Raw genomic sequence first — 12257 nt, forward strand, 5'->3', positions numbered from 1 at the left:
AGGCTTTCTCTTTAAGTAGGCTTCATCTCTACCTCTCCTGTTTTACAGATGGCTGTAAGCACTCATTGTTGTACCTCTCTCCTGACCTCCTCCATACATACAACATTTTTTGTTGTTTTTTGTGTAAACTGTCTTTTCAAGCCTTTTCAAGTAGTTTCCCTTCCTTAGGAATGGCTTCTCCACAGCCACCCTTCCACCCTGCCTCCTCTTGTTTGTTGATTTTGCATAGTTTTTTTTAAGACACTTGGCATATTTCAGCTAATAGGTCTTTAGGAATCACCTCGTTGGCACAAAATTACTATTTACGTCTGCCAGACTGTGCTATTAGGAGCATTTTTATGCTTGACTAATACATAGATGAGTGCTAAGTGGCTTAACTAACAAAAAAATACCGGAGTACTTTAAAAGCAGTCAGATATTGAAACTGTGGACTGAACTGTGGCATCAAGACAGACACAACACTATCCAAGCGATTCTGTAAGAAATTTGATGGGAATAAAAACAGGGAATCTAATGGAGCTGTATGTTATCCATGTGATATCCTTTGAGTCTGTTTTTCTTTATCATGCTGACAGTATTTTGATTGTGTATACCGTCTAGATGTACAAGTGTTTTTGAATGTGACTGGCACCTACGTGTGTGACTTTACTGCATTTTCTTATCTTCATCAATAAATCAAACAAAATATGAAAATAAAATGAAAAAGAAAAACAGGTAAGACTGTTTGATGCTCAGGATGTATGTTTATTTGTGTTTATTTCCAATAAAATCATATTTGTTAACACGTTCCAGCAGTGATGTCATCGAGGCTTGACATGCTGGTGGAAGTGACATCAACAGAGGGGATGTGACATTCAGATGTTACACGATGTGTTGATGATATAATCTTTTCCTAGAAAAGAAACAAAAGATTTAAAGTTGCTTTTGAATTTTTTTTTTTTTATTAAGCTTCAGTTCTTTATATCTTCTTTTACATTTTGCTTCTTGTTTTGATTGACATGCAATGGATGAGTATTTTTTTTTTTTTAACTTTGAAGCCTTAGCTTAAACCTTAACTCATTTATTTTACTTATGTTTAGTTCTTCTAGCCCCCTGAATGTTCCTTCTGTCTCATCCAAGTGTTTGGGCCTCATTGTCAGTTGTATTTTGTATATCTCCTGCTCTACTTTAAAGTAGAGATGGCACAATACCACTTTTTTAAGTCTGATACCGATATTATAAATTTGGATATCTGCCGATACCGATATGAATCTGATATCGTGTGTTTTAATCAATAAAACTGTTTTTTTAATATATTGCTGCATTTTGTATAAGTTCATACTCAAGTTTAAATAAACAACAACACTAAAGCTATTCTGTTATACCTGTATGTAAAAAATACACTGCACCCAAAATATTTCATAGTTCAGCAATACTGATCAATCTAATAAACTTAAACCTGCTCCATCCTCCCTATTCTGGTATTTTAAAGAGTACTTAGCAGAAATATTAAGCAACCTAACTAATAGGGTTGCAAACTCCCAGCAAAAAAAATAGGGAACCACCCCCCACCCTCCACCTCATGATACTTAATTGACGTAATCAACTTTAATTTGATGCAGTGTGGGGGAAAATGCACAGAAATAAATTATTTTTCAAGAATAATTAAATAGATTCAACATCTTTCTTCAACAGAATTGCAGACTGCACAGATGGTATCTTCCCAAAGGAAAAAGTACTATAGCTTACCTAGGGTATATTAGACTTAACAGTTACTATATACAGTAATGGACTTCTATACATTTTACATAAGATTAAAACTTTGGGTGTAAGATTCAGATAATTATTTATTAAAAGCTAGACATTTTAAATGAGAATAAGAAAGAAAAGTATGTCTTTGTGCCCCCTTTTCCCTGTTCATGCCCTATCGGCCCCCCTGGCTAAACTTTGCTAGATCCGCCCCTGCACAGTTACCAGCCGTCAGCTGCGTAGAAAAAGATCCTGGTGTAGAAAGTAATATTAAATAAATTCTAACAACAGCTTATCAAGGTTAAACGTGCTGCGGTTGTTCAGCTGCTGGTTTCCTCTTTCTGGTGCAAAGTGGGCCAAAAACAAACAAGAGAGACGGACTCGCGACAGAAAAGCCGATCAGCTGATCATTAAGCAGTTTCATGATTGAAGTAGCAGCAGAAGAGGAAGTCGCTCCATATATCGGTTGTTAAGCTTAACGTGGGAATGATTTAAAAACATTCAGAGATGAACTTACAAAACAAACTCGGGATCTCGCAAAACTTTTGCGAGATCTCGAAAAACAAACTCGGGATCTCGAGTTTGTTTTGCGGGGAAAGCGGTGTTCCTTCCGGCTGTAGTAGGTCTCGACCTCCCGTTAGCTCGAAGCTAAAGGGAGGTCTCGACCTCCCGGTCGGCTTCGAGCGGGCGTCCGAAGAATGCGGCTAAAACTTTTGCGAGATCCCGAGTTTGTTTTGCGAGATCTTGCAAAACGTTTGCGAGATCCCGAGATAGTTTTGCGAGATCTCGCAAAAGTCCGTCTTAGTTTTTTTTTCTCCCATGTCCCCTGCAGGGCTCCGTAATCTTTAAACTTTTAAAGTTCAAATAAAGTTTCGTTTGATTTTGCAGCACTACCTTGGTATACAAAGGGTAACTAAGCCCGAAGTTCAACTTCAGCTTGTCAACACAATACTGATATTTTGAACAAGATGTATTAGCTGCAAATTCTCCAAAATCTCTTTGTAGAAAAGTAAAACAGTATAAGAAAGAATCTGTCCTATTGGTTATCATGATGTGAATGTCCATTATAAAGCCTCAGACACAGAGGTTTGACCCCACTCAGTGAAATCAACGAGGATGGTCCCTGAGACTGCTTTGGACGCTAGCAGAATTATTTTGGAGTTGTATGTGCATTACTGTTTAAGGCACTTACACTGGGTGTGTTGACCCTGGGTGATGTCCAAAACCTGCAGGACACCGGCCCTTGAGGTTTGGAGCTAGACACCCCTGGTTTAAGGTACTTACACTGACAAGTATAATCCACCTCCAGGTACTTGTAGGTGCCAACACAGGGGTCTCCAAATACAGAGTTGCTCGCTGAGATAGTACAGCTGTTTTTCCCATTACACCTTTGATTGCAGATAGAAAGTAAGTCAGCAAAGGGTTTTACACACTGCACATTGTGTAGCCTGGTAAAAGAAAAAAACGTAAAACTAATCAAAGACAGTCAATCTGTACCTTTCAGCTACAACTTTGGTGCTCGTCTGACTTGAGCACTGGACAACTTGGAGCTGAGAGGCCGGACGTCCAGCAGAGCATGTGGTTTTGTCACGGCGTCCATAATTAGCTCCGTGGATGACTAAAACCTGTCCTTTTTCTGAGGAAGAGATCATAGCATTAAACAATAACCATGTTTACATTTCAATAAATGAAATTCAACAAAGTTACAAAAAAGAAAACCTCACCACACTGAAGGTTTGCCTGAGATCCTTCACATGTTGCACTCTGGACTGAGAGAAAAACACAAAATACATTAGAAAGATATTTTGGATTAAGTCCTAGCTGCGAATGCTCCACATTATATTGATGTTTGTTCATTTTTTAAAGAAAACGAGAATAAAAAGAGGATGTTCTGTAAAATGTCATGATTCAGTGGCTAAATGTCCATTATTAAGCCTCAGTCACAGAGGTTTGACTGGCGACAGAAAAGGCGATCAGCTGATCATTAATCAGTTTCACGATTGAAGTAGCAGCAGGAGAGGGAGGGAGAGAGAAGAGGCACTCGCTCCTTATATCGGTTGTTAAGCTTAACGCGCGAATGCTTTACAAACATTCAGAGATGAACTTACACACTTGCTTTACTTCTCTCTGGGATCACTTCCTCGGAGATGAAATGCTGGTTTGGTAGCGAGGCTACAAATACACACAGCCGCTCTATCACGTGAGCACACTGCTCCGACGTGCTACGGTTATGAGCCGAGTTACGCCGTGTCGCAAGTTTTGTGAGGTGCTTTTCTGATATTTAATGGATCGGATTACATTTTTATTTCTCTCTGATATCCAGTAATTTACGTCAGCATTGGACCGATACCGATACGTAATATCGATACCGATACGTAATATCGGATCGGTCCATCTCTACTTTAAAGTAAACTTTTCTTTAATATCTTGAAGTTCAAGTTTTGCTGCCTTCCTCTCTGCTTTTTGTCCACACTCTTATAACCTTCCCTTACTCTGTTCTCCATTAATTTCTCCATTCAAGTCCATTTTCAGTATTTATTTTCATGTTTCAATGTCTCCTTGATTTAGTACTGGTTGCTCATTGCCTTTTTTAGTTCTGTCTTTATTTGGGTTTTGATATGCTACTGTTTGGTTGTCCTCAGCTGTGTTAATTACATGCACCCATGTCTTGTTGCTCAGGGGTGTCTAATTCCCACTTAACCCTCTGTTTGCAAATTAAAACAACTAATTAAAAAAAAAACCTTGTGCCGGTTTAGCTCAGTGGGTGAGCAGGCAACCGTATTCCGTATGGCTGGAGAGCAATAGGCCCAGGTTTGCATCTCTTCTCCTTTCTCATCCTGCTTTCACGTCTATCAACACCGTCTCTATCCACTAAAGGAAAAAAAAAAACCTGACTTTTTTGTGAATCTTCAAATCAGCTATTGAAGTTCATCTTTTTTAAAATTGTTTCATGTCCTGTAATCTGTATTTGAGTCTTTGAATCCATGTTTAAAATCTATTTTTCTGTCCAATGCCATATTTTTATTGCCTTTTTTTTTTTTTGCATTTCCACATTTTTTGTTTCTTGTTTGTTCATCTTTAAACTTTTAAAGTTCAAATAAAGTTTCGTTTGATTTTGCAGCACTGCCTTGGCATACAAAGGGTAACTTAGCCCAAAGTTCAACTTCAGCTTGTCAACACAATACACTGATATTTTGAACAAGAAGTACTAGCTGCGAATTCTCCAAAATCTCTTTGTACAAAAGTAAAAAAGTATAAGAAAGAATCTGTCCTATTGGTTATCGTGATGTGAATGTCCATTATAAAGCCTCAGACACAGAGGTTTGACCCCACTCAGTGAAATCAACGAGGATGGTCCCTGAGACTGCTTTGGACACTAGCAGAATTATTTTGGAGCTGTATGTGCATTACTGTTTAAGGCACTTACACTGGGTGTGTTGACCCTGGGTGATGTCCAAAACCTGCAGGACACCGGCCCTTGAGGTTTGGAGCTGGACAGCCCTGGTTTAAGGTACTTACACTGACAAGTATAATCCACCTCCAGGTACTTGTAGGTGCCAACACAGGGGTCTCCAAATACAGAGTTGCTCGCTGAGATAGTACAGCTGTTTTTCCCATTACAACTTTGAATGCAGATAGAAAGTGAGTCAGCAAAGGGTTTAACACACTGCACGTTGTGTAGCCTGGTAAAAGAAAAAACGTAAAACTAAACAAAGACAGTCAATCTGTACCTTTTAGCTACAACACTGGTGCTCGTCTGACTTGAGCACTGGACAACTTGGAGCTGAGAGGCCGGACGTCCAGCAGAGCATGTGGTTTTGTCATGGCGTCCATAATTAGCTCCGTGGATGACTAAAACCTGTCCTTTTTCTGAGGAAGAGATCATAGCATTAAACAATAACCATGTTTACATTTCAATAAATGAAATTCAACAAAGTTACAAAAAAGAAAACCTCACCACACTGAAGGTTTGCCTCAGATCCTTCACATGTTGCACTCGGGACTGAGAGAAAAACACAAAACACATTAGAAAGTGTAATAATTCATGTGCAGACTGATTATTAGTTCATGATTTAATTCGTAACTTGAACTCTTTTGCAACCTTTTCCTTCTGTTTCATCTTTTCTGCATCCTCCAATCTGTCTTTGAATAATATATATGAAACGTAGTATGATTTTATTATTTTTGTTTTCCTCTGTCCATTTGAATTTTTACTGTCATTTTATGTTTTGCATCTCACATGTTCCCCAGTTTCCTTTTGGTTCATTTTTTACCTTTTTAAAATTAATTTCAGTTTTATTTAAATATTGCCAAATCAGCAGTCACGTCAAGGCATTTCATACCCTTAAAGACCCTACAGAAATAAAGAGAAAACTAGTTTATTTTGGAGAACCTCCTTAAAAACAAAGGTGTATTTAAGCCAACACAATAAACAGATGTTTCGGATTAAGTCCTAGCTGCGAATGCTCCACATTATATTGATGTTTGTTTGTTTTTTAAAGAAAACGAGAATAAAAAGAGGATGTTCTGTAAAATGTCATGATTCAGTGGCTAAATGTCCATTATTAAGCCTCAGTCACAGAGGTTTGACTCGCGACAGAAAAGGCGATCAGTTGATCATTGATCAGTTTCACGTTTGAAGTAGCAGCAGGAGAGGGAGGGAGAGAGAAGAGGCACTCGCTCCTTATATCGGTTGTTAAGCTTAACGCGGGAATGCTTTACAAACATTCAGAGATGAACTTACACACTTGCTTTACTTCTCTCTGGGATCACTTCCTCGGAGATGAAATGCTGGTTTGGTAGCGAGGCTCCAAATACACACAGCCGCTCTATCAGGTGAGCACACTGCTCCAACGTGCTCCGACGTTATGAGCCGAGTTATGCCGTGTCGCAAGTTTTGTGAGGTGCTTTTTTGATATTTAATGGATCGGATTACATTTTTATTTCTCTCCGATATCCAGTAATTTACGTCAGCATCGGACCGATACCGATACGTAATATCAGATACCGATACGTAATATCAGATACGTAATATCAGATACCGATACGTAATATCAGATACGTAATATCAGATACCGATACGTAATATCGATACCGATACGTAATATCGGATCGGTCCATCTCTACTTTAAAGTAAACTTTTCTTTAATATCTTGAAGTTCAAGTTTTGCTGCCTTCCTCTCTGCTTTTTGTCCACACTCTTATAACCTTCCCTTACTCTGTTCTCCATTAATTTCTCCATTCAAGTCCATTTTCAGTATTTATTTTCATGTTTCAATGTCTCCTTGATTTAGTACTGGTTGCTCATTGCCTTTTTTAGTTCTGTCTTTATTTGGGTTTTGATATGCTACTGTTTGGTTGTCCTCAGCTGTGTTAATTACATGCACCCATGTCTTGTTGCTCAGGGGTGTCTAATTCCCACTTAACCCTCTGTTTGCAAATTAAAACAACTAATTAAAAAAAAAACCTTGTGCCGGTTTAGCTCAGTGGGTGAGCAGGCAACCGTATTCCGTATGGCTGGAGAGCAATAGGCCCAGGTTTGCATCTCTTCTCCTTTCTCATCCTGCTTTCACGTCTATCAACACCGTCTCTATCCACTAAAGGAAAAAAAAAAACCTGACTTTTTTGTGAATCTTCAAATCAGCTATTGAAGTTCATCTTTTTTAAAATTGTTTCATGTCCTGTAATCTGTATTTGAGTCTTTGAATCCATGTTTAAAATCTATTTTTCTGTCCAATGCCATATTTTTATTGCCTTTTTTTTTTTTTGCATTTCCACATTTTTTGTTTCTTGTTTGTTCATCTTTAAACTTTTAAAGTTCAAATAAAGTTTCGTTTGATTTTGCAGCACTGCCTTGGCATACAAAGGGTAACTTAGCCCAAAGTTCAACTTCAGCTTGTCAACACAATACACTGATATTTTGAACAAGAAGTACTAGCTGCGAATTCTCCAAAATCTCTTTGTACAAAAGTAAAAAAGTATAAGAAAGAATCTGTCCTATTGGTTATCGTGATGTGAATGTCCATTATAAAGCCTCAGACACAGAGGTTTGACCCCACTCAGTGAAATCAACGAGGATGGTCCCTGAGACTGCTTTGGACACTAGCAGAATTATTTTGGAGTTGTATGTGCATTACTGTTTAAGGCACTTACACTGGGTGTGTTGACCCTGGGTGATGTCCAAAACCTGCAGGACACCGGCCCTTGAGGTTTGGAGCTGGACAGCCCTGGTTTAAGGTACTTACACTGACAAGTATAATCCACCTCCAGGTACTTGTAGGTGCCAACACAGGGGTCTCCAAATACAGAGTTGCTCGCTGAGATAGTACAGCTGTTTTTCCCATTACAACTTTGAATGCAGATAGAAAGTGAGTCAGCAAAGGGTTTAACACACTGCACGTTGTGTAGCCTGGTAAAAGAAAAAACGTAAAACTAAACAAAGACAGTCAATCTGTACCTTTTAGCTACAACACTGGTGCTCGTCTGACTTGAGCACTGGACAACTTGGAGCTGAGAGGCCGGACGTCCATCAGAGCATGTGGTTTTGTCACGGCGTCCATAATCAGCTCCGTGGATGACTAAAACCTGTCCTTTTTCTGAGGAAGAGATCATAGCATTAAACAATAACCATGTTTACATTTCAATAAATGAAATTCAACAAAGTTACAAAAAAGAAAACCTCACCACACTGAAGGTTTGCCTCAGATCCTTCACATGTTGCACTCGGGACTGAGAGAAAAACACAAAACACATTAGAAAGTGTAATAATTCATGTGCAGACTGATTATTAGTTCATGATTTAATTCGTAACTTGAACTCTTTTGCAACCTTTTCCTTCTGTTTCATCTTTTCTGCATCCTCCAATCTGTCTTTGAATAATATATATGAAACGTAGTATGATTTTATTATTTTTGTTTTCCTCTGTCCATTTGAATTTTTACTGTCATTTTATGTTTTGCATCTCACATGTTCCCCAGTTTCCTTTTGGTTCATTTTTTACCTTTTTAAAATTAATTTCAGTTTTATTTAAATATTGCCAAATCAGCAGTCACGTCAAGGCATTTCATACCCTTAAAGACCCTACAGAAATAAAGAGAAAACTAGTTTATTTTGGAGAACCTCCTTAAAAACAAAGGTGTATTTAAGCCAACACAATAAACAGATGTTTCGGATTAAGTCCTAGCTGCGAATGCTCCACATTATATTGATGTTTGTTTGTTTTTTAAAGAAAACGAGAATAAAAAGAGGATGTTCTGTAAAATGTCATGATTCAGTGGCTAAATGTCCATTATTAAGCCTCAGTCACAGAGGTTTGACTCGCGACAGAAAAGGCGATCAGTTGATCATTGATCAGTTTCACGTTTGAAGTAGCAGCAGGAGAGGGAGGGAGAGAGAAGAGGCACTCGCTCCTTATATCGGTTGTTAAGCTTAACGCGGGAATGCTTTACAAACATTCAGAGATGAACTTACACACTTGCTTTACTTCTCTCTGGGATCACTTCCTCGGAGATGAAATGCTGGTTTGGTAGCGAGGCTCCAAATACACACAGCCGCTCTATCAGGTGAGCACACTGCTCCAACGTGCTCCGACGTTATGAGCCGAGTTATGCCGTGTCGCAAGTTTTGTGAGGTGCTTTTTTGATATTTAATGGATCGGATTACATTTTTATTTCTCTCCGATATCCAGTAATTTACGTCAGCATCGGACCGATACCGATACGTAATATCAGATACCGATACGTAATATCAGATACGTAATATCAGATACCGATACGTAATATCGATACCGATACGTAATATCGGATCGGTCCATCTCTACTTTAAAGTAAACTTTTCTTTAATATCTTGAAGTTCAAGTTTTGCTGCCTTCCTCTCTGCTTTTTGTCCACACTCTTATAACCTTCCCTTACTCTGTTCTCCATTAATTTCTCCATTCAAGTCCATTTTCAGTATTTATTTTCATGTTTCAATGTCTCCTTGATTTAGTACTGGTTGCTCATTGCCTTTTTTAGTTCTGTCTTTATTTGGGTTTTGATATGCTACTGTTTGGTTGTCCTCAGCTGTGTTAATTACATGCACCCATGTCTTGTTGCTCAGGGGTGTCTAATTCCCACTTAACCCTCTGTTTGCAAATTAAAACAACTAATTAAAAAAAAAACCTTGTGCCGGTTTAGCTCAGTGGGTGAGCAGGCAACCGTATTCCGTATGGCTGGAGAGCAATAGGCCCAGGTTTGCATCTCTTCTCCTTTCTCATCCTGCTTTCACGTCTATCAACACCGTCTCTATCCACTAAAGGAAAAAAAAAAACCTGACTTTTTTGTGAATCTTCAAATCAGCTATTGAAGTTCATCTTTTTTAAAATTGTTTCATGTCCTGTAATCTGTATTTGAGTCTTTGAATCCATGTTTAAAATCTATTTTTCTGTCCAATGCCATATTTTTATTGCCTTTTTTTTTTTTTTGCATTTCCACATTTTTTGTTTCTTGTTTGTTCATCTTTAAACTTTTAAAGTTCAAATAAAGTTTCGTTTGATTTTGCAGCACTGCCTTGGCATACAAAGGGTAACTTAGCCCAAAGTTCAACTTCAGCTTGTCAACACAATACACTGATATTTTGAACAAGAAGTACTAGCTGCGAATTCTCCAAAATCTCTTTGTACAAAAGTAAAAAAGTATAAGAAAGAATCTGTCCTATTGGTTATCGTGATGTGAATGTCCATTATAAAGCCTCAGACACAGAGGTTTGACCCCACTCAGTGAAATCAACGAGGATGGTCCCTGAGACTGCTTTGGACACTAGCAGAATTATTTTGGAGCTGTATGTGCATTACTGTTTAAGGCACTTACACTGGGTGTGTTGACCCTGGGTGATGTCCAAAACCTGCAGGACACCGGCCCTTGAGGTTTGGAGCTGGACAGCCCTGGTTTAAGGTACTTACACTGACAAGTATAATCCACCTCCAGGTACTTGTAGGTGCCAACACAGGGGTCTCCAAATACAGAGTTGCTCGCTGAGATAGTACAGCTGTTTTTCCCATTACAACTTTGAATGCAGATAGAAAGTGAGTCAGCAAAGGGTTTAACACACTGCACGTTGTGTAGCCTGGTAAAAGAAAAAACGTAAAACTAAACAAAGACAGTCAATCTGTACCTTTTAGCTACAACACTGGTGCTCGTCTGACTTGAGCACTGGACAACTTGGAGCTGAGAGGCCGGACGTCCATCAGAGCATGTGGTTTTGTCACGGCGTCCATAATCAGCTCCGTGGATGACTAAAACCTGTCCTTTTTCTGAGGAAGAGATCATAGCATTAAACAATAACCATGTTTACATTTCAATAAATGAAATTCAACAAAGTTACAAAAAAGAAAACCTCACCACACTGAAGGTTTGCCTCAGATCCTTCACATGTTGCACTCGGGACTGAGAGAAAAACACAAAACACATTAGAAAGTGTAATAATTCATGTGCAGACTGATTATTAGTTCATGATTTAATTCGTAACTTGAACTCTTTTGCAACCTTTTCCTTCTGTTTCATCTTTTCTGCATCCTCCAATCTGTCTTTGAATAATATATATGAAACGTAGTATGATTTTATTATTTTTGTTTTCCTCTGTCCATTTGAATTTTTACTGTCATTTTATGTTTTGCATCTCACATGTTCCCCAGTTTCCTTTTGGTTCATTTTTTACCTTTTTAAAATTAATTTCAGTTTTATTTAAATATTGCCAAATCAGCAGTCACGTCAAGGCATTTCATACCCTTAAAGACCCTACAGAAATAAAGAGAAAACTAGTTTATTTTGGAGAACCTCCTTAAAAACAAAGGTGTATTTAAGCCAACACAATAAACAGATGTTTCGGATTAAGTCCTAGCTGCGAATGCTCCACATTATATTGATGTTTGTTTGTTTTTTAAAGAAAACGAGAATAAAAAGAGGATGTTCTGTAAAATGTCATGATTCAGTGGCTAAATGTCCATTATTAAGCCTCAGTCACAGAGGTTTGACTCGCGACAGAAAAGGCGATCAGTTGATCATTGATCAGTTTCACGTTTGAAGTAGCAGCAGGAGAGGGAGGGAGAGAGAAGAGGCACTCGCTCCTTATATCGGTTGTTAAGCTTAACGCGGGAATGCTTTACAAACATTCAGAGATGAACTTACACACTTGCTTTACTTCTCTCTGGGATCACTTCCTCGGAGATGAAATGCTGGTTTGGTAGCGAGGCTCCAAATACACACAGCCGCTCTATCAGGTGAGCACACTGCTCCAACGTGCTCCGACGTTATGAGCCGAGTTATGCCGTGTCGCAAGTTTTGTGAGGTGCTTTTTTGATATTTAATGGATCGGATTACATTTTTATTTCTCTCCGATATCCAGTAATTTACGTCAGCATCGGACCGATACCGATACGTAATATCAGATACCGATACGTAATATCAGATACGTAATATCAGATACCGATACGTAATATCGATACCGATACGTAATATCGGATCGGTCCATCTCTACTTTAAAGTAAACTTTTC

General features: G+C 38.5%; 1 protein-coding gene across 1 annotated transcript in view; it reads right to left on the minus strand.

The window, feature by feature from the left end:
* Window positions 1-718: 718 nt before the first annotated feature.
* Window positions 719-12257, minus strand: part of LOC101487806 (uncharacterized) — a 40947-nt gene continuing 29408 nt past the window's right edge. The window contains exons 38-50 of the mRNA XM_024806504.2: window positions 11106-11150; window positions 10879-11017; window positions 10667-10770; window positions 8413-8457; window positions 8186-8324; window positions 7974-8077; window positions 5687-5731; window positions 5460-5598; window positions 5248-5351; window positions 3453-3497; window positions 3226-3364; window positions 3013-3116; window positions 719-892 (exon numbers count right to left, since the gene is read on the minus strand). Coding sequence (XP_024662272.2) covers window positions 891-892; window positions 3013-3116; window positions 3226-3364; window positions 3453-3497; window positions 5248-5351; window positions 5460-5598; window positions 5687-5731; window positions 7974-8077; window positions 8186-8324; window positions 8413-8457; window positions 10667-10770; window positions 10879-11017; window positions 11106-11150 — 1154 coding nt within the window. The 3' untranslated portion in view covers window positions 719-890. The remainder of the gene's footprint in view (window positions 893-3012; window positions 3117-3225; window positions 3365-3452; window positions 3498-5247; window positions 5352-5459; window positions 5599-5686; window positions 5732-7973; window positions 8078-8185; window positions 8325-8412; window positions 8458-10666; window positions 10771-10878; window positions 11018-11105; window positions 11151-12257) is intronic.

Source organism: Maylandia zebra, linkage group LG20, assembly GCF_041146795.1.
Source record: "Maylandia zebra isolate NMK-2024a linkage group LG20, Mzebra_GT3a, whole genome shotgun sequence".
Taxonomy (NCBI): domain Eukaryota; kingdom Metazoa; phylum Chordata; class Actinopteri; order Cichliformes; family Cichlidae; genus Maylandia; species Maylandia zebra.